Source organism: Drosophila mauritiana, chromosome X, assembly GCF_004382145.1.
Source record: "Drosophila mauritiana strain mau12 chromosome X, ASM438214v1, whole genome shotgun sequence".
In the NCBI taxonomy this organism is placed as follows: Eukaryota; Metazoa; Arthropoda; class Insecta; order Diptera; family Drosophilidae; genus Drosophila; species Drosophila mauritiana.
Genome location: NC_046672.1, coordinates 727,069 through 749,179, shown reverse-complemented (window position 1 = coordinate 749,179; position 22,111 = coordinate 727,069). Strand labels below are relative to the sequence as shown.

Sequence of the window (22,111 nt, the reverse complement as noted above, 5' to 3'; positions counted from 1 at the left end):
CAAAAGTTCAACGCGCCCCGTGGCCCAGGCATTGTTGGTTCTACTGGCACTGCTGCTAGACTGCAGCTGGTACTGTATGGTGGTTCCGTCGATGGTGTTATAGTTGTTGGGCTCGTTCTGTTTGCCCCCCATATGGGACGAGATAAACTGCTCTGAATGTCAGGAGCAGAGAGCCCCATACGAACCTGGGTCTATACCCTAAGCGCCGTGTATTATGCCATATGTCCAAAGCCATTGGCTTTCGAATAATGATTTTCCAAAAGAATTATAGCAATTTCTAAATTACGTATGTGTTGTCTCAGTCGATTCAATTAACATTTGGCCCACCCGTGGGCGCCACAAGGTGGTAATCACACATTTCTCTTCTGGAGAGTGTATTCATTTTAAACCTATGACGGACTTCTCCATGTCTTTTATTCTTGTTTCCTTGTCCGAATTGGGAGCCCTGCTTTATGCAACAAATAAAGCCAGATGGCGACTCTTGGGTGGTTAAAGGGGTGATAGAAATCTGCCATCAGCGCGGTGGCCACAGTCCACGGAGTCCGCTGGCCGCATTCCGGCATTCCGCCAATTAGCCGCACATTGATGCTGCCTTTTAGGACCACACACACACACGCACACGGGCCCAAAACACACAAAATACGCACAACAAACTTGGTGGCGCGGGACCCAAAATATTGCATGTGCAAATCAACTTTAATTACACAAACAACACAATGGACAGAGGGCAGGCAGTGGCGGAAAGCAGAAGGCAGCACAAACGCTCAAAAAATCATTCCAAGCTTTTAGCCATTCTGGCTTGGCTGGTGCTCCAGCGCAAAGGCAAAGCCATAGGCCCAGTTAGCACAGGAACATGTGTGGAAGTGAAGGGCTGGGCTTCGCCGTATTATCCAAAAGCATTTGGCGCTGTCCAGGAGGGAGCAGTTAATTGGGACCAGCCCATCGCTGTAGCTGCATTGCTGTAGGCATCGCTTTGGTTGTTGGCATTATTATTATTCCTTGTTATTGCTGTGGCTGCTGCGGCTTTGATGACATACATTCTTATTATTGGACCGAACAATTTAGTTGATTTGTTGCGATGCTAGGTTCATTTCAACACATACTCGTACACGGTAAAAAAAAAGCCGCGGGAGCGGACAAAAGGTAGAAAAAAAAGAACAGAGAAATGAGTTGTATCATTTAATAGCCTTGTAATAGCCAGCGAAAAACAATCGATTCGGATAGCATCAGCAAAGACAAAATATATTTACAACTTGTATGACTACTTTACGAAATGAACGAGTTTTTAGCTGTGTCTAACCATTTCAAATTGAAATATTTCTGTGTTCCACCACAATGTCATTGGCAACCCCACGGTGATGGTGGGAGGGTGGGCAATATGTATATTTACATACACATAAAGAGTGAGAGGAGCCAAACGGGTGCTCATCCTGTTTGTTTAATGGAGAAAATTTTGGCGAGTAAACTCGATTTGAATCTCTTTTGTGGTTACAAAAGTGTTTTGCTGGGCGGATAACAGGTTTTCGAAAACACTCGCAGGATATTCCCACCTCAAAGCAAAGCCATTACACAATCGAAACTGATGGGAAAGTAGCAGGAAGCACGGGATTATTCTGCTTAAGATAGACGCGTAAGCAAGCAGTGCCGAAAATTGAATTCTATTAAACGGGTTTCAATGCGTTAATACTACATAAAAAGCTATTCTGGCCATGAAAATCCTCTAAGTACGGATTTATTTAAGCTAACGCAGTTTCAACTGCATAATGCATACAACTTCAACAACATCTAGAGTATCATTTGATTGAGAATGTTCTTTAGACATTAATTCGATACAGGAAACGTCTTAGTTTAATATATTTATAAGCACTTTGCATGCAGTTGGACAAGCGTAAATATCTGAAGTGCGTTTACTAACTAAAGGTTCAATATCTGATCCTGGATTGGTCCTATCAAGGGTTCAAGCACCGACAGTTTCGCTAGCTAAATCGCTAAAAGCCAAAATCACCCGACTAGACAGATGCACTTCAAAATAACAGGCGGACTGAGGCGCGGCAGGCAATTAAATTTGCGGGGCAGCGGATCCCGGATGCTGGCAAATGGGGACCAGGGACAGGAACTCACCCAAAACACTCAAATAGGCCTCGCCCTTGACGCTGCCCGCCTCGTTGGCTCGTACGCAGATATAGAGGCCGGCGTCCACAGATCGGATGTTCGAGATGAGCAGGTCACCCGACTCGAGTATCTGCACCCGGCTGGATATATCTACCAGTTGGGTCTCTGGAGTTCAGGCATTGTTTCGGGCAGGTTACATTGCAGGTTGGTAGGTTGGCACGATGCGAGTTCGGTTACGGGTTCCGCAGCAAGCAGTTAAGTTAGCAATACAATTGGTGGATTGGTTGGTTAGCGGGCAAACGGGTAAAAAATAAAGAGAACGACAGCACAATTAGCATCATCATCATTAGTGGGACTTAGGCCATGCTCTAGAGACTACATTCGCCAAACTCACCATTGTATATCCAGGTTATGTTGGGATTGGGCGATCCAACTGCCCGGCAGGAAATAGTTGCGTCCTTGCCATCCAAGGCGGTCACATTTTGGGGCGGCAGCTCCATAATTGGAGCCGATGCTGCGGAAATACAAATAGACTCGGTTACAATTGATCCTTAACTAGTTTGAACGGTGGGTTTAAGGCTAATAACAACGCATTTAGTGGCTAAGTAGGGGGTGTATAGTATGTGGTGTGGCTGAAACAAAAATTAATTGAATTAAAGGTTAAATACAGACGATATTTACATATAATACGACACATAATACAATGCACAAAAACAGTATAATTGCATAGCAAATGAAGGTATGTGCATGACAAAAAAAGGCTTGTCCAAAAATTAATATAAAATATTAATCCTTTTAATAGTATTAAATATTAACATTACATGTTCTTGCAGTCGATCTATTAATTATAGAATAATATTAAAGTGCAGTACATAAATTTTTTTTACTTTTTGCCACCTTTTTTCTATTGATTGGCAAAAAGGGATATTTTCCGTTTCATCACAAAGAAACTAGTAGTCATCAAGACCTACATCCGCTTAGCCCTCTTCCCTATTGATTGTAATTGATTCTCTCCCCTTGATTAACTGCTCCAATGATGTTAATCCACCTTCCACTTGCTCCAAATTATAGGCTGCCGGCCAATTAATCATGCTGCCATCTCGGCGGCATCTGGTGAAAGGATGCCCTATGTGTACATATACATATAGACTCGTATTCCCGCCTTTTTTGCATTGCCCAGAACGTTTGGTTCCATTTGCCGCCCTTTAACTTTCTGTTGGTTAATGTAAATTATTTATTGGATTTTGAGTGGCACGATGGCTGGCTGTTTCTGAGCTTTTGCTGTTTTCATTGTTTCGGCCAGATGCCTTGCGCTTGAAGGGCGAAACTGAGGCTGCCCTTAACGGCTTTGCAACTGGTAGTCGGCGAGCGAAAATGTAATAATATTCGTAATAATTTCGCATGATGAAGCATTCCCGTTAACTACGCTTATGTAAATAGGTGCATAAAAATACAATAAAAGCACCCAGGCTCCTTTCAACATTAAGATGTTAAGTGCTCGCTGTTGCAGTTGCAATTGCAATTGGTGGCGAAATCATAAAGATATCAACTCCGCTTAATACCACTGGCACAACAAGAATCACAGAAATCACAGAAAAATAAACAAATTTAAAGAAATAAAGCCCAGGTGTCCCAACCAAATGCGAGCTCAAAACAATTAAGCAGGTTTTCGTGGTCCAGATAAGGACAACGGCCAACTAAGATGCCCTGGATATATTATGTTGCATCGAAACTAATTTTGACACGAGAAAATTAGAGGCGTAATATATAAAATATAACTCCTTCGGCCGGGCCACGTGTTAAGTGTGATTAAGCTGCGGCGACCGTCAGAAGCCAGTCCTTTTTTATTTTCCAGGTCTTTGGCCCGCCTTTTTATGAGTCTCATAAGCCGCATATCTAAGGCACGGAAAGGACCGTCTAAGAGGAGAAACAATTTGTGGCAGGACTCGCCAAAGAGACCTTTAAGAAACGTGCATAAAGCGACAACGTGGCGTATACGCAATGCATCTGAGCACACAAAGGAAAATGAATTCATGGTTGATCTTAGAATTTAATAATTCATTAGCTTAAAGTGAATCTACGATGCCAATCGTACATTTCGGGATATTTCGCCTTATGTACGGGCATCAGGCCACTTCCCTCCGAACCTCGTCCGAAGAGTAAGCTGTAATTAATTTCGAGTTGACCCACTAAAGAGGCCGCGCCATCAACTTGAAGTCGTAATAAAACGCTACTCAGCCGGACAAGTGGGAAAAGTAGGTGGTGGTGCGGAAAACTGTGGGGCAGTGGCGTGCGATGGTAATAATTGGAATTACTTGGCTATTCCAGCGACCACCCGTTCCAGAGTCCACTATTAGCATACGAATCGTTTCTGGCCGTCGTGCCGTCTACAGGCGGAGGGTTTCAGGCTTTTAAAGTTTCGCCCACCCCATTTGGCACCGCTTAAATGCTTTTTCCATTAAGTCTTCCTTTGGGCAGCGCATTTTCTTATACAAATAAGTAAATCAAAGTTGTAAATTTTTTATGCATATTTTCCGACTCATCGAAAATCACTCTTTAACAGCCAATTGTAGACCTTTCCGAACTGGGTGATTGTGTATAAATGACAATTAAGCCATTTTGTACATATATGTTCGAATTATTGTTGGCTCCATTTGCGACTGTGCCATTAATACTGTGCTTAACTTGGAGCTAAAATGGCTATAAAAAACCCCCCAATTTGTGTGGTCCTAGCATGTTGAAGGCCAATCAACTCAATTCTTTAACTCCCACGGCAATCTATCACTGGGCGGTATGGGCTTAAGCAGCGCTGACCTCTGACCTCCAACCTACCTACCTGTTGGCGGGCCATAAAAACCAGAAAGAAAACTTTCGACTGAGCAATCAAAAGGAATTCCTACAAATTCGCACAGTGGCGATCGCATTGAGCCATCAGCCGAAAGAAAGCAAAACAGGCACGCCCCCAAAGACGCCTAATTACTCCTGCACACATCTACAAACAAACAAACAAATAATGGGGTTGGACGGTGGTTGTTAGGTGCAGGAACTTTGGAAATGGCAGGAAGCAGCGATTAAAATCACTTTTGCGTTTCGGGAAATTACGAAATTATGTTACTCGAGAGTTGAGGCAGCCGGGAAAAGCTCAGGCAGCCGGAAAATGCGATGTGGAAAGCTCTGACTGTGGCAGGTGCAGGGCGAGTGGTTGTTGGATTGTTGGGTTCTTGGGTTCTTGGGCCACGAATGCCGACTAGCGCCAACTTAACAAAAATGAAGTGAAGAGGGCGCGCTGCTCTAGAGAGAGGGCAACACAGAAAGATGCAAAACTTTGACAAACACTGGGCGGCGGCAGGAGGTGCAATTAAAATGCAGCCAGGTCTTAGGATCCAAGAACATCCGAGATATCTCCCTGTACGCAAAAGGCTGGAAAATAATTTCCCAACTCATCCTCTTCGCACATCTTTGTGAAAAGTGCTCCAGCACTGCACTCCTCAGTGGCCTTCCAAGCGGAGATTAGCGGAGGCTGCTGGCTTGTGGGCAAACTGAGGGAAATCAGCAACCCAAATGCCAAACACTTGTTGCCATTGCGAGGAGCTGCGGTGTGAGAGGGGGAAGTCGGCGGAAACGGAGGATCATCCTTACCAGCAGCAGATAAACGAGTGCACAAACAATAAACGAAAGGAATTGCAAAATGAAATCAAGCGAGTCTCAAGAGAGGCTCCTCGCAAAGCGCGGGATTAATATGCAGTACTGGAGAGAAGTGAAGTTAAAAGCACACCGAGTGGACTTGGATATCAATCTCAAGCGGTTAGCGGATGGCTGTCATAATATCACTTCAATGGATGTTAATCTCAAAATCCCTTATTTCGCGTTGCTTAGTGAATTTGCTCAGTGTAGCTGTTGGACCGGACCCAGTAGCAAGTGACCAAAGGTGTTCATAATCGGATCCTGATCCTGATCTGGATTATCTTAGCATAGACCCATTACGCGCCAGCTCAATGCTGTGCAAAAGGTCAGGCATGGCATGGCACATACTCCCATCTCTCGTCTCTGATTTCCCATCCAGAAACAAAGCCGATTAGGCCGGCAGCCCCTTCATCATGTTGGCCAGGACGAAATGCAGTGAGACAGCAGTAACAGGCAATAAAACGAATCCCCGAGACAGGGAGCTTGGCCAGACGAGTAGAGTGCTGGAGGGACTAAATGATTGCCCTCTCCCTGAATCGTAAAATTCCTTGGCGCAGACAAACAAATTGGCTCGAATTAGTCTAGGCAAATAAAATTAAATGAGCCGCAACGATTGGTTATCATTCAGTCATGCTGGGCAATCCTGGCGGGGGCGAAGGAGCAAAATATTTCACAAACTTGCTGTACTCATCTATAAAAGCTGAAAAGTTTTTCAATAAACCGCTGACGACAAAATCGCTTAACTAGTCTAAACCAAATACAATGCAGCAGGACTGCAAAAAAAGATGACAAAAATAGATGGAATGGAGAAGTAAAGGAGGGCGACATGCTGCAACGTAAGAATAACTCAGCAAAATATGCATGCAAATTTCAATTTACATGAAAATCCCAGCTTTGGCCATAAAAATTTAAGAGATGGAGGGCAGCACAAACTTTGTTTAAAGTCCCATCAAGAAAGGCACAGGGACGAATCTTGGCAAAAGACCATCGACACAATATGTCCTTCGCCCCGTGAAAAGACTCGAGCCTCAACTCTATCTGTCAAATATCTAAAGCGCCAGCGAAGTCATCCGGTTTCTTTTGGGCGGGAGTTGGGCTCATGAATGAGGAATTTTCTCTGGCCAGTCAGGAACTTCAAACTCGCAGCTCAAACAAAAGGAGCAAAACCAAAAAGGAGGAAACCCTACGATGCCATGTCAGCATGACAATACTCCTTGGCCCCCAGAACGGCTTGTGCGACTTGTGTGTCAGTCTTAATTTTCGCATTATGAAATTCATTAAAATGCAAAATTTCCCCATACCAGCTCATATTCCAGTGGGTGTGTTTTTGGGTGGCTGGCAACCCTAAGGCAGCCATTTGACCCGGACCTTAAGGGTACTTTGGAGCGTTGGAAGGTGAAGTCCTAACTTCTCTACATACATACACATATTACCCGTCACTCAATGTCAAATTGATATTATCGCTTTCAAGAGTTGTATTAAATGGTGTACCAACATAATATTTTAGTAAGAGATAAAGCTATCTGCCCATCCCATCCATCCTTAGAACTCGATTGTGCAAAAACAAATATTCAATATTATTTTAACTAAATGGCTTAAAAAAGTATTTTAGGGTGATGTTTTCATCCAACGTTAGGTTCACCACCTTTGTCGAGACTAATCAACTTGAACGGAAAATTCTTCTGCTTTTGACAAATTTGATAACCAAGGCAATACAGAATAGAACAGATGAAATTCCTGCTGCTTCTGTTGGCCAAAGGCGCTTGGCTAAGAATGCAAAAGGAAGCTGCTCTAGAGCCGCAGGCAGAAAAACAAAAAAGGAATGGTCCGCGGCACAAAAAGAAGATGAAACACAAATCCAGGGAGTCACGAATACTTGCACATAATATTTAAGCCTAAAATTAGTACGCCAAAGGCTGTAAATAACAGCAAGCCAAGCCAATAAAATAACAATTTAAGAAAACAATCAAAAGAGCTACATTCTACGGGGTATGATATCATAAAGGGTTCAAAAGGGTGCTTATTTCTCAGGTGATTTTCTTTTGTAAGTGCAACCCTAGAGGTGCAAGAAGGTGTGCGTGCTGTGGGTGTAAGTGGGTGTTGTTTTTGTGTGGCATTTAGCTGTATGCCCATACCAAAGCGAAACTCCTTGCGTCTATCAGAGGAACCAGATTCCGATCCCTTTTCCGATCCCAAGCCAGCATGCGAAGCTCTTACCCTCAGGATTCGCGGCTGGGCCAAGCGCTTCACGCGGTTCTTGGCCGTTTTTGCTATTAATTCGTTTGTTAATAATGGGTTAAAAGGTCAAAATGCGAAAATCGTTAGGGGTATATTTCAGAGGGTAGAGATGTATAGATGGATGTTGGTTTGGCGCGGAGGCATATGTAGATGTACGTATAATTTAGCGATGTAACAGGCATTCAGGCATTTCCTTGGACTGATATCATTTGATCTTACACTGTGTGACACTGGTTAACGGATCAATCGAAGAAAAGTTCTGATTAACTTTTACAATTTACAATTTGAAGTTTTTATAAGCTCTTTCAGTTGAAAATATATCAGCTAAGCAATTAACCAACGTTTCGCTTGAATTAAAAGTGTTCATTTGCTACTTTAAGCGTTCCTTGACCGAAATTCAATAAAGACTGTGAACATTGCAGCTCCTACATTTACAACCATTGTCACACAGGCACCGAAATAAACCAGCTCTTGACTTACTTTTTACGCGCAGCCAGGTGCTCGCCGAATTCTCCCCCGCTTCGTTGATGGCCAAACACTGAAACATGGCAGCATCATCCAGGATTAGTTTCTTAATTACCAGCGTATTATCCGTGTTCAACGTGTATCTGCGATGCGATTTTAAAATAGAAGAAAAGAAAACTGAGCGTTAACAGAAAATCGATTTGGCCTATAACCACCCACCTTCCACTCTCAATGTGTGCATCCACCGATTCTGCGTTCCTGAACCACTTGACCTGGGGCGTGGGTTCGCCGACCACATCGCAGGTTAGCTGCACCTGTCCCCCGAATTCGCCAAAGGTTTCCGCCCGCATGGGTGTGAAAAAGAGTGGCGGCTCGAGGATTTGGAGGCGAGCCGAAGCACTGACGGCCGGGTAGCCACCACTGCGCAATCGCACCTGGCAGGTGTATTCCCCGGAATGTGAGCTGTTCGCCTGCAGCAGGGCCAACGTTCGATTCCATGGATCGTTGAGAGTGTGCCTCACTCCGGCAGTTTCTACGGCGAGACCGTCTTTCAGCCAAAGCGTCTCCAGTTCGTGCAAGGGCCTGGCATTCGCAATGCACTGCAGCTCAACCACTCCGGTACCCACTTTGACCTTCACGTCCTGCGGGCGCACTATGATTTCGGGCGCCACCTCTATGTACGGATCTCCACTGACGTTCAGGTGCACAAAGGCGCTGCTCTCCTCTTTGCCCAACTGCGTGTTGATGGCCTTAGCCCGGTATCCCTTGCGATCGTTTTCATCAGCACTTAAAATAATCAACTGGTTGGCGTGAGTGAAGGCGTACTTGATGTCGTAATTCAGAGGTCCATCCTCCGATTGCCACATAACCGACGGCACGGGCACAGATTCAATGGGGGGCATATCGAATATAGCGGGGTGACCACTGACCACCGTCAGACGACCCTCTGTGGTGTTCTCAAAGATGCCCATGTCTGCAGAGAAAAGGAAAAGAGAATGGTTTTTAATATCTACTGTAATAAATGAACAAGAATATTGTTTGGCTATCTTGTAGCTCATCCAGAAACTAACTTATTCTATCAGTACATACGCCAGATTAACTATTATATTTTGTCCTGCCATCTACTTAGAGTAACCGGTAGTCCTTGTCTTTTCCAAAGGAATCCCCATTTAGCTCACACACAAATCAAATAAGCCCCAATTCCATGGAAGCCCAAGAGAAGGGCTTTATACCTTCCTGTGGTGTCATTCACTAATTGAAGGCAACGCGCGGGCTGGCTGCGTGCAAGGCTATTTAACCTCTGACCCCGCTCTTAAGCATGTCCCCACCCCGCCAAAGCACTCAGATGGGCTTTAAAGGTTATTAGTTCAGTTTAAGCTCGCCCTCCTCGCCTCTCGACTCGGTCCCACAATTAATTAAGTGCTCAAGACGGCGCTGCTGCTCCACGTCAACCAGTCGCCTATTCATTGATTCAGTCACGAAAAGAAGGTCACGGGAGAGGAGGCCTGTTGCCAGTGGTGCGGAGTACCAAGATAATTGTGCCAAATACGGCGAGTTCCTACTGTTTCGAATTACCCGAGGAAGATGTGAGCACTGGGTATGTGTGCGTCCCTACTCTTTTGCAACAAATGACATCAGATAGGGTACTTTTGCCGGCCCCAGCTTGGTTCGCAAATGGAGTACCTATCCCATCACTACGCTTAGGCGTCGGCATAATGGAGGTCGTTCTCATGTCGAGAGCTCGATTTATTAGGTTCAAGTAGTGGCACACACTCACGCATTCAGAGTGCAGGGCTTAAGTGTCACTCACACTTACTTGTCTAATTGTTCGTTGCATCCACACCTAACCCGGCGACCTTAACTCCCAACCCTCCTCCGTCTCCTCATTACGTTGCTGTTGTAATTAAGTTCGCATTAAATAAAAATTAGCAGCTAAATTATTATCACCACCAGGCGTGACAGCCGTTTGATTTGTGCTCCACCTCCACCTAGGAATCCACTTCCACACGAGTGGGTCCTTCTCCTTCTTACTCGTAAGTAAGATAAGATGGTTCTGAAAGAACGTGAAATAAATTGACTTTCCGATCAAATATAAATAGCTTCCATTAACCGGATGACCAGGGCTCATAGCTTGACATGATTAGGTACGACTTCGACCATAATAATAAGCCAATTAATACGGAATAAAGATCTTCAATAAGCCAGCATTGAATTTCGTTAATTTCTCGTTTAATTGGTAACTCAATCCCTTCAAATGCCTAACCCACTAAATAAACAACGGCATCATTCGGGATTATCTCAAATTTCCAAACCTCCAACTCGTCTTTTTCCCAATTTTTCACTTCTGTTGATGATGTGCCGTAATTGACGTATGGGGATGTAAGAATGTGCCCCACAGGATTCCGACACCCCCCCCCCTCCCCCCCCCCAACACCACCATTTCGGTGGAGTATAAACTTACAGGCCACGACAACGTCGCTCTTTTCGCTGAATATGGATCCGGCATCATTTCTGGCAATGCACTGATAGCTGCCCGCATCCTCCCGCCGGGTGCTGTGGAATCGGTAGAACTGGCTGGATGAGAAGTCGCCCACGGGGACGCCGTCCTTTAGCCATCGGTATGTGGGCTGCGGGTATCCTGGAGATGCACGAAATGTGGAAAGAGAAGAGGGAAAAGCTTTAATAAATATTATTCTCAAGGGTATACCATATGTGTGTATCACTAAGCCGTAGCTTTATTTCCGTTCCGCTGACTGAAGCACCGCCCATTTGTCGGCATAATGAATATGTATGTATTGAATAATATTTAAAGCCAGTCAATAAAAACGAAGTATGTGCATATTGCATATTACCCACCCATACATATACGTATAATTGTGTTTGTTCAGAGTGTCTAATTGTTTGTTTATTATTAGTTTTCTGCGGCCATTATTTGCAAGCTCAGGAGAGATGCCACACACTGTTTTAAATTGCATATACTTGTGAAGATTTTCTGTCATGATGGCAGCTGGAGTGCAAAGAAAATAAAGGGAAATATAAAGGCCAAGACGCCAAAGCTGCAGAAATGGAGCGATGCATACAGGAGTACATATGTATAGAGGGCCAGCCACTCTGATTTCAGTGCTGCAGCAGGGCATTTAAATTAAAGTTGATTTATATGGCCTGCCTCCTGACCCCTTAGTCCACCCAAACTCCCTTTGCGAAATGGAATTGCAATTGGAATGGCTAAACAAAAATTACATGTGACCGACCCAAGGGGCGGGGATGAGAGGCCGGCTGAACTAAATGAAAGTCTGAATAAAATATGCGATTCGCCTAACTGACCAGGATGCAACACATCACAGGATGGAGGCAACCGAACGGGAGCAGACGGATTGGATTGGATTGCCGGAGGCCGAAATCCTAGAACGAGAAGTCACCCCAGCCTCAGCCATCCCCCCCATCCACAGAACAAAATCCTGGCGGGGCCATCAACGCCTTTGCAAAGAGTTTATGTTGGGGACCTGGACTCATGAAGGAATTGGGATGAATGGATGGATGTAATACCGCATACCCTGTGCTGAAAGCTCTCTGAATCGGACAAATTCGGATAAATCCTTAGCACCCTTCTTTTTCAGTGCATTTGGTTGGCAATCTTGAGTTATTTGTAATTTACTTCGACTACCGGGATTTCAGAATATTTGACATTTTAAAGAACTTTCTGGCATGATGACTGCGTCATTCCAAGATACCCCGGCTATTTATGGCTACTAACAGGGTAGCCAAACGTGGCCAATGGCAATGCAATTCACTTCATTCAGTTTGCAGACAAAATCGAATTGAGCCGAGTTAGAAGCGAAACTGGAAACTACCAGTTGAGAACGGGAATCAACTTGAGAATAGGGCATATAAGGGTGGAAGAAAGCCGAGAGTGCGGAGAAGGCTAGAAAAGAAGGGAGAAGACAGTGGAAAGTTTCCCAAGTGTTGGCCAAAAAAAAGGGGGAAATTCCAAAGCGTAAGAAAGCTTACGAACGAAAGAGGGAAGAAAAAAGTTACATGGACGGACAAAAAGGCAAAAGTCTGTTTGAGCATTTTGGGCAATGACGCTGCTATAAAATTACAATTTGGGGAATTGTAAACCAAATGCACACATATGGTCGCAAGGACGAACACTCATACACATATACTCGCACACACTCACACACATCCGAGTGAAGTTGATCAACATTAAAAAAGCCAAGGAAACGAAATGTGTCAGCGCTAAGTCGAAGGGAAGGGCCAAAAGACGGTGGCAAGGGGGGATTGGTCACTGAGCGGCGTTGCTTCACATGTGTGTGTAATGAGTTTTAAATAACTAAACTAACACAAATCCTTTAAGCCCAAGCTATTTCCAGCTTCTGTCACCACCAAAAAATCGCCATAAAGCACAAGGAAAGCAAATACTCTACGCAGATCAAAGAAACAGACAAAGGAAAAAGGAAGCCAAAGATGAAGAAATTTACATTCTCTTGGGATAGTCAGACAGCCAAATTGGAAAAAGGCTCTTGTAAACCGAATGGGAAATGGAATTGACAGACCGCAAATTCATTAAAAAGAATGCAAATTTCATTTGCTAGCCGCAGAAACACAGACTAGGCCAAGTTTGTCAAAGGAGTAGAAGAAATTATTGGAAAAGGGATGCCTACATCCAATCGCTTAAACGAAGCATTTTTTTATCGTTTTACTTCGTATTTTCATAAAATAGCTATTTTCTTTGCAACCCATAAAAGTGTCGTGCACTTTATTTTACCCTCGGAAAAAATGTCAACAAGTCATCAGCATATTTCCGTGGCTTTTCCTCGTGGTTGCAACACACCAGCCGAATGCCATTCACTCAGTCGGCCAACCAACCAGCCAGTCAGTCAATCAGTTAGGCAATCAATCAATCAGTCAGTTAGTGTGTCTAAGCGAGCCCAACTGCATACAAATAAATTTAATAAACAGGCAACGCAATGAAACAAATTGCATTTGTATGTGAAAAGGGGAATTCCCGTTCCGCAAAGCGGAAATTGTTTGATTTGTGGCCAGGGCAAATCCGTCGAAAGGCCCACGAAATCAATTTCGTTTAAGAATAGTGCACTGGCAGTTGTTCTGGGCGGAGGATTCAGGGTGCAGGATGCAGAGTGCAGGATGCAGAGTGCAGGATGCAGGATGCAGGATATAGGAAAGCGGAAGAGCAGCCCAGTCCAGTGGCACGGGCAATAATAACTCCAGTTTCAGAGCCCGGACCATCGGCATTTGCCTAGCGCACTCCTTGCTGGGCGGTCAAAAGTCAATTCGCCAAACCATCGAGCTAAACTCTCGGCCCCAGGGACCTCGAATCGGCTCATCCTGGCCTAAACTCCAAAAACACAAAAAACACAAGCTCCATGTGGATCTTTTTGTATTTCAGCCAATATCCGCTGGAATTTATTTCGCATTGAACCAGACATTTATCTTTAAAGAGTGATTCTAACAAAAATGTATTGACGTATGATCAATAACGAAATATTTGGAAATTAATTACATTACGTTTGTTTTTTCTGAGTGCTGCTAAGGTCTTGAGAATGTGTAGAAGTTTCCAAAGTTATTGTTGTGGCACTTGAAGCAAACAAAGTAAACATTAAGTGTCTAAAAGGTTTTTTACCTTCGGCTTGCCTGTCGCTGCTGCACTTTTCCCTTTGATACATTTTTTACCCTTGCTCACGTATTTCGTCAGACTAACATTTTTGTTTACTGCTCACACCGCAAAAGAACAAGAATAACACACGACCAAATTGGTTGATTAAAGAAATTTATCTTCTGCACACGTTGCACTGGAGAAAAAAAAGTTGAAATAGTTTCGGCGTGCTCCTATTTTAGTAGTTAATCCTTTACTTCGATCCTGTTCCAAATACGAGTAGTTACGCCACTTTTCATTATCTGATTACAGCAATTTTGCGCTGCCTTTCGTCTTTAAGTATACACAATATTCTTGATGTTTCCTATCAGTTTGCGTCAATTTTTTCTCGACTTTTTCCTGGTCCTCGATTCCAGGAATACTTTATGTGCGGATGCCTGTTTTACATATGTACATATGTACATGCATGGCATTCCTGCAACACAACACATTAGGCAAAGCCATCCACTTCAGCCTAAATGACGACACGAGTTGCATATCGCTCATTCTTTCTCTAGGCCCTAAGCTTCTGCTTCTTCTTCTCCTGGGAGGGAGTAAACAACGGGGCTTACGGAGAAATGAGGTATAAATAAAAATTGCGACAAAAAGCTGCTAGCAAAAACAATAGTTTGCAATTTTTCAGTTTACCTCCTTCTTCTGCATCTTCAAGTTTTTTCTCTCACTTTCCTTTGCGCAAAAGAAGAGTGAAGATGTTGGGGAGAAGTGCACCGAAAGAAATGCATATATTCTTTATTATATTATATCATATGTATTCGAGTTTTGAGCGTGATTCAGTCATGGATTCGGATCAGTTTCTCTGACGAAAGATCGCGCCTAGGAAGACTAATCTTCTGATTACTTGTCTTGTTTTCCCTGTACAGAAATTAAAGGGAAACCCTTGGCCACGCACGTTTTGGCCGAGTGTTTCTCTGAAATGCTCTTCAATCCCTCTCCTCTCCTGTGCTTTGCTTTCTTCTACAAATGCGTTTCTTTTTGTCTCTTTCCTTTTCGCTGTTTCTCCTTGTTCAACACATGTTGGACCTGCAGCACTGCCACTAAAAACAACTTTGGCGGCTTTTGTTGTTGCTGGGGAAGTCTTTGTTGCAAGTGAATGCGCTACATTTGCGAGGCAGCCAGAGAAGACGAGAAGAAGCCGAAGAAGAAGCCACATTCTCCATTCTCCATTCAACTCGATGTTTATTTTTCTAGCCAGCTCTCTCGCTCTACCCAGTGCCTCATCGCATTTCATTTTGTTGGCTAGAAACAATTCCACACACATTTAGCTTAGCTCTTACACTACCATTATACCCTGAACTGTTTTCAATTGGGGTATATTAGTTGGGTACGAAATATACGTAAGCGATATGGGCGTTTTTAAATCCCTAGTTTCTGCTGTAGCCCCCCTTGTCATTCATCATGTTCCGACTCTACTCTCCTCTTTTACAGGGTATTCGTGGGGTTTCAATTCAAGGGACCTAGCTCCTGGCTCCTGGTCTATTCTTGTGTTGTTTTCACGATTGCCGCCGCACAAAACGCGAACAAACGTAAGACTTAGCCAAGATGAGATGGCAACGGGGACAACGACGGATGCAGGACGACGGGGGGAACGGAGAAGAAAGGAGATGGAGAACTTGTTTTGCTCGAGGGTCCCTTCATGGCTACGAAAAAACATGCAACCAAAACACTGAAAGGGTGGGAGGCAAACTTCTTCATAGGCATAATACAACCAAAACCCCACACCCCCCTCCCACCCTATTATATATATCGCCGCATAAACTATCACGGGGAGTGGTGTGTTGTGTGTTGAGGGGGGAGGGAGGAGTGTGCCACAGGGATAGAGTCAGGGGCTGAGATGACAGCTAAAACCGCCAAAGTGACTGAAAGCGCGAACGTTGCGGCATGTGTGACAACGCCAAGGAGCAGCTAAAGTGATTTGCATTTGTTTTTATGCTCCTTCTTTTTTTTTATCCTTTTTTTGGGTGCCCACTTGCAGCTTATGCAAAGTGCACGGCTCTCGGGAGTCGCTGCATACATAGATCCCCATAAATGCGCACAACAACACAGACGCTGTAGCATGCGTCTGTTTGTGTGTTGTGTGTTTTCCGCTCAAATGTGCATCAAAATGCTGACGACAACTCAGAGCATTCGGGAGCCCTCTCAAAAGGCCAAAAAAGCAACTACGATTGTCTCCGTCTTCACCGCACTTCCACAAGCAGAGTAACAGTAACAGCGGGGTATCCGATAGTCGAGGCACTCGTATGTAGCGTTTGTCAATTTTGGTACAACAAACTATCATACCCCGCGGGTTTCCTGACTATTCCGATTAATTTTAAGCATATACCCACTGCTATACAAAGCAAGTTAGTTATAGTATGGTATAGCACATCATAAAAATAAATAAAAAAAATAATAATAAAAAAAAGACAGCTCTCACGTGGTCAGACATTCAGCAAGAGCATTAAACACAAGAACGAGGAAGTTAGACTAGGCAGGCTATTCTGGCGGTCAGCCTAATGTGAGGCCATAACACATTTTTCCGCTCATATTCGGGGAGGAGCAATGTGAAACCGATACTCCTACCTGTCAAATGCAGGAGGCATTACGGGAGGAAGCATTACGTGAGCCTGGGAGCTTGGGACCCTGGACTTTGGGCACGTCCCAAAGCGCTCAAAGGATTACACGACGTCCGCCTGGGAACGAGAGTGGGTGTGGCACCTGGGTTGGGACTGACTGCGAGTTTCGCGCAAAAGAAAAAGAGCCTCAGTGGGGAGGAAACCTGATAAAAGTTATTGTTTTTCTACTTCATTATCTTTGAAAAGCGCGTGCGAAAGCAGGACACAAGAAATGTTTTCGTTTATGGTTTCGTTTTACACTTTCTTGGCTTTTAGCTTAGCTGTCAGGCGATTCGAGGCACAAGTGTTGTGTGTTGACGGCCGAAGGAGCAACGAAAGCGGGTGATAGTGTGGGGTATTTGGGGTATTATCATTCCGCTTACATTGGGCATTTTGTTTGGCACGCCTAGACGATGACACCCCGCCAACTGCGACTCTATTCATGTGTATCATAGTTTGTTCAATAAACAATTAGCTGATTTTCGTTTATCCACGCTTATAATCGCTCAGTTAAAAATATTAGGTTTCTGGTTACTTCCCTTCTCGACTGGTATAACACTTCTTTATTAATATTATATATATTATGGTTCTTTACTTACCCAGCGCATGGCACTGAAGTATCTTGGTGCTGCCCTCGCTGACAATCGATCCCGAAGACGATGGATGCGTGGTGAACCGAGGAGCCTGGAGTTGCTGCTGCTGGACGATTGAATTCTGCTGCTGTAGATTGGCATCTGCAATTGGGGAAACGCGAAAGGTAGAGTCTTTAGCATTGAGGTATTCAAAAGTAGAAGTTATGAAATAAATATTTAGCCGGGTTTTTTTTTAAAGCATCACAGCCCAAAACATTTTACGGGTCCAACTTTTAGGGCTTTAGGATCCAACCGAAAGGCTTCAAGTTCCCCAACGCGAACGCGTAATTTCAAAATTATTCTGGGATATCGATAGATATTAGGGAATAAAGAGACAAAATTTAAAAAATATCAACACATTTTTCAAAAGTATGCGCCTGGCAGTTTTGTGCGTTAGAGTGGGCGTGGCAATATGGGTCAAGCTAGCGCTGCTAGCTTTTATAGTTCCTGAGATCTCGACGTTCATACGGACGGCCAAACAGATGGATTAACGCGTATCATAATGGGGAAGGATTGAATATATAACTGGATTACACGTAATTGAAAAGTACTCATAGAAAACTAGAATATAATATTTGCATTTTTCCCTTCTGTCCAACACCCCAAGATATTCATAAGGAACACTACTCCGAATATTTTGACTTCCAGTTTATTTCAGACCAAATTTCAGATGAAGTTGAATTATGTTGGTGTTTCCTTTTTAGGGAGAGAGTCGAACAGTTCTTCGTGCAGACAGCTTTCGTACTGTTGTTGTATTAAGTTGTTGTGGTCTTCTTTAAAAGTGTTGGTGTTCCTGTGTTCTTCTTCTAGAGGTTTGCTTTTTTGGCCATTACACGATTCGGACTCTTCTTCTTTTACTTTGCGTATTTGATGTTCGTTTTTCTCTTCCGCTTGCGTGTGCGAGATTTCTGGCCTTCATCGTCATCGCTTTCGGAGTGATTCTCTACCTCATCGTTATCATCGTGATCATTGTTCTCATCGTCGTCATACTTAATCCGCTCCACGAGGATAACTTCATCGGCATCAGACCACTCGATCCTCCTCCTATTCGGGCGAGCAATGCCCGAAAAAGTGGCCTTGAGGGAACTGATGCTGGCGTTCGAGACTCGGAGAGTCTTCGATTTGAATATAAAAAGGTTGAACTGGATATATCCGTAGGTATCGATCACCAGCGAGCCAACGATTCGGCTATAGGGCACGCAGAGCAAAGACAGCTCCTGGCGGGTGCAAGGCGGTAGGTTTCTCACTAGGATCCTGCTCTTCAGATGAGTCGGTCCACAGGTAAGTTCAATTCCCGCGATATCAATTTCAGATATTTTATCTTTTTAATTTATTTTTACTTAGTTGAATGATTTTCAAAAATTTCCCAATTTCTTTCTCTAGCTTTTCCGGATGTCAAATTTCCAATTTTGACAAAGTGTTCCAGGCCCTAGTAATAATATGTTTGCTTAATCTCAAACTTTTAGCTTTTATAGTTCCTGCGATCTCGGGTAACGGGTATAAAAATGTTTTATTTATGGTGGCGAGTCAAAAAATCTGAGCGGAAAATACGGACCAACCTGAACCCGGATAACCTGAATATAAGCAATCTTTGGGCAAGTTCGATTGCACTTGAATGAATATATTTTGAGTTGGGTTTCGACAAAACTAAGGTTGCAGCAGAAGCAATATGGCAAGGGCAAAACAACAATATATGGCATATTTAATAAATAAACGCATTTAAATATATATATTTTTTTGCATATAAGGTATCAAAACACGTTTCCCATAAACTCTGTTTTTATTTAATTTGCCCACATAATCGAACCCAAAACTAAAATCGAGAAGCTTAGTCCATGAAAGTTAAACAAAACAAAAGAACTGGAATATATGGATTTACAATCGAATGCCTGACCGCCTTCGGCCAGAACTTTTAATATGTTCTCCTAAAACAACAGAAATTAATAGTTCATCACTATTTGCTCCGAAGTCCTCCACTTCCGTTCATCTTGCAATATTTATATAATCACCGATTGAAGTTATAGAAGCTATTATACATGGGGTAAAAGTGACATAAAAGTCGGTATCAAACGACAAAAGGAAAACTCTGATTGGTGGTGGTACATTTTTCTGGATATAGAATGACACATGCATGAGTAACTGTCTTCATTCGATTTCAGCTGCCAATAAACAATATAAATTGCATGCGTTCACATTCCACAGACAAAACATCAAAGCACTGTTCCACTTTATGGCCACTGTTCCCCTTTGGGTATTCACACACACACTGTTTGCACTGCCGAAATTGTTAAAAAACTGGGTAATTAGTGACAATCGAATGAAATTGATTGTTTAATAAAGCTTTATGTACATCAAATCCAGAGAAACGTGCACTATTACCATAACTTTGAGAAGTAAATAGATTGTTCAGTACAAATAGAGCCAATTTACAAGAGGCATATGTGATACAAACATATTGTCAGCATGAGGACATGGACATACCCGTACTCCTACATACATTCCGATCCACTTGATTGTGTTCTCAAGCAAAGCTGTTCACCTAATTCTACTGAAAACACGCGGACAGCGCCTGAAGAACCATCTCTAAACCGCTAAGGATACCAATCAATTGGTCAGTTTCAGCTTTTTGCACCCGCAAAGCTTCTTGATCTTTGTCGTTGATTTCTATGGCGATGATGACGATGGTGATGATTTGTCCGTCGTTTGCAACTGGGTACTGGTGGTGTGTGTGTGTTTTGTCACTTCACTGTTTACTGTTGCCCTGTTGTTCTTATTGTGGAGCCCTTGTTTGGTTTCAGACCGAGTCAATGACGCTCTTGCCACAGGCCGCAGATGCCCCATTGGCGTTGACGTGATGACCAACCTTCTAGGGAACACTGAGCCGAATTGAGGATCGAATCAGAATCAGATCAAAATGTGCTCGGTACATACCCATTAGACTATTGGATAACAAATACATTTTTGCACACTTTTATAGAACTCTTTTAAGCGATTATATTTTTGTGCATATTTGTTAATCCGTAAAGTGAATATCCTTGGTGCTAGTGTGTGCATGTGTGTAATGTTATAAGCGTTTTTATGTCAATATTAATACCAAATGCATACAAATTGCCAACTGTTTACTTGCAACCGCAACGTTCTCTCGGTGCTTCAATGGCAGTTGCCCCAATGTAAGTTGGCCAGCTATCAAACTAAGCAGGCGTTAAATTGCCATCATCCAGGGGGCGGTGGTTGGTGGACATGCACATCGAAATGGAAATGACAAAGGTGTTTGGGTGGGAGAGGGTCGGTTGATGATTTGCAGAAGCAGGTGGTAGGTGGCAGGTGGCAGGTGGCAGGTGGGGAACAAAGCGAGGTACATTGGCGGCTGTGGAATCTGCACGTGGCTGTCTCATGCACGCCCTTTGCTGAATGGGTTTCCTTTGCCTCGGTCACAGTTGGGGTATATGGATATTACCTGCCCCAAACATTCCCCCTACCCTTTGCCTTTTGCGGTTTTCTGCGCCTGCGCAGCCCACAGGGAATTCCATTTTGCATGGCTTCTTCGCATATCGGACATTTGATATGCTGGCGTGCAGTCGGGCAGCCTTCCTCGTGCTGCAGCTTCTTATGTACATAATCCCTGCTGCTATAACTATAGGTGCACAAAAGAAATTATCAAGATGCAAGGACCGTCCCTTTTAATCAATACGCAACTAGATTCAATTGATTTGTAAACGCCTTGAACACATGTGTCGTATTTATATCGAAAGTAAGGTCGCAAATAATTTGCGTTGCTTATTGCAGTTTTTGTTTCGCTTTCCTGTCAGCTGGCTCTTATTAGTGATTCGTTTAATTTGCAACACGCACTAAAGTGCTGCAGGTTGGCAGGAAACTGTGTCAGTCCCCGACTCACATCAACACGCAGCTTGCAACACATGCTGCATACAGCAATGGCAGCCACTAAAGCGAACCCGCAGCAGCAGCCTCGGCTTTTGTTGCTGCAATTGTGTGCCCAATGATGCAAAACACACACTTTCACACAGCCAAGCGACTGGAATCCGGCCCAACCCTCACAGGACACCCAAGTAACTTCCTCATGCGGCAACTCAAGTTAATGATAAAACAGGCACATGCTGCTTATGCTATGCTGGCTATAGCTATCGGGTTCAAGAGGGCGCGTTTCTGGGTGGTCTCCTCGGGGTCAGGTCACCCCTTCAGAGGCGAAAAAGACCCTAAAACACATGCACACACCGAACTTAAATCTGATATCATTTCTGCTCAAGCATACAGGACAGATGCGACGTAGGAAGAGCGTAATATTTTAAGAAGTTTTCGGGGGAACGTTCATGTGCCTACATGCACAGCTCTGTGTTCATTGAATGTTATCCATGGATATTGAATTAATTTATTTTGGATATGGATAGATATTGATATGGAGGGATATTGATATCTTTTAGCTTTTATAGTTGCTGCGATCTCGTCGTTCATACCGACAGACGGACATGCGGACATTTCCAGATCGACTCGGCTATTGATCCTGATCAATAATATATAAAAATACCTTATATGGTCGGAACAGCTTCCTTCTGTCTGTTACATACATTTCAACGAGTCGAGTATACCCCTTTACTCTACGAGTAACGAGTAAGTAATCCAAACTGAAACAACCCCAGTTTCTACTTCCAAGGGATTACTTTCAAGTGTAGCCGTAGCTAGTCCAAAATATGGAT

The 22,111-nt window shown here is 43.7% G+C and overlaps 1 protein-coding gene across 8 annotated transcripts in view; it reads right to left on the bottom strand.

Moving 5' to 3' along the window:
* Positions 1-22,111, bottom strand: part of LOC117147269 (protein sidekick) — a 62,597-nt gene that overhangs the window by 9,723 nt on the left and 30,763 nt on the right. For 5 of the 8 annotated variants that reach the window (XM_033314094.1, XM_033314097.1, XM_033314096.1 and 2 more), the window contains exons 3-9: positions 17,367-17,501; positions 10,961-11,137; positions 8,719-9,472; positions 8,515-8,642; positions 7,932-8,066; positions 2,507-2,626; positions 2,122-2,277 (exon numbers count right to left, since the gene is read on the bottom strand). In XM_033314094.1, the coding sequence (XP_033169985.1) occupies positions 2,122-2,277; positions 2,507-2,626; positions 7,932-8,066; positions 8,515-8,642; positions 8,719-9,472; positions 10,961-11,137; positions 17,367-17,501 (1,605 nt within the window). The remainder of the gene's footprint in view (positions 1-2,121; positions 2,278-2,506; positions 2,627-7,931; positions 8,067-8,514; positions 8,643-8,718; positions 9,473-10,960; positions 11,138-17,366; positions 17,502-22,111) is intronic. The other 3 variants (XM_033314099.1, XM_033314100.1, XM_033314101.1) reach the window with 1 other exon arrangement.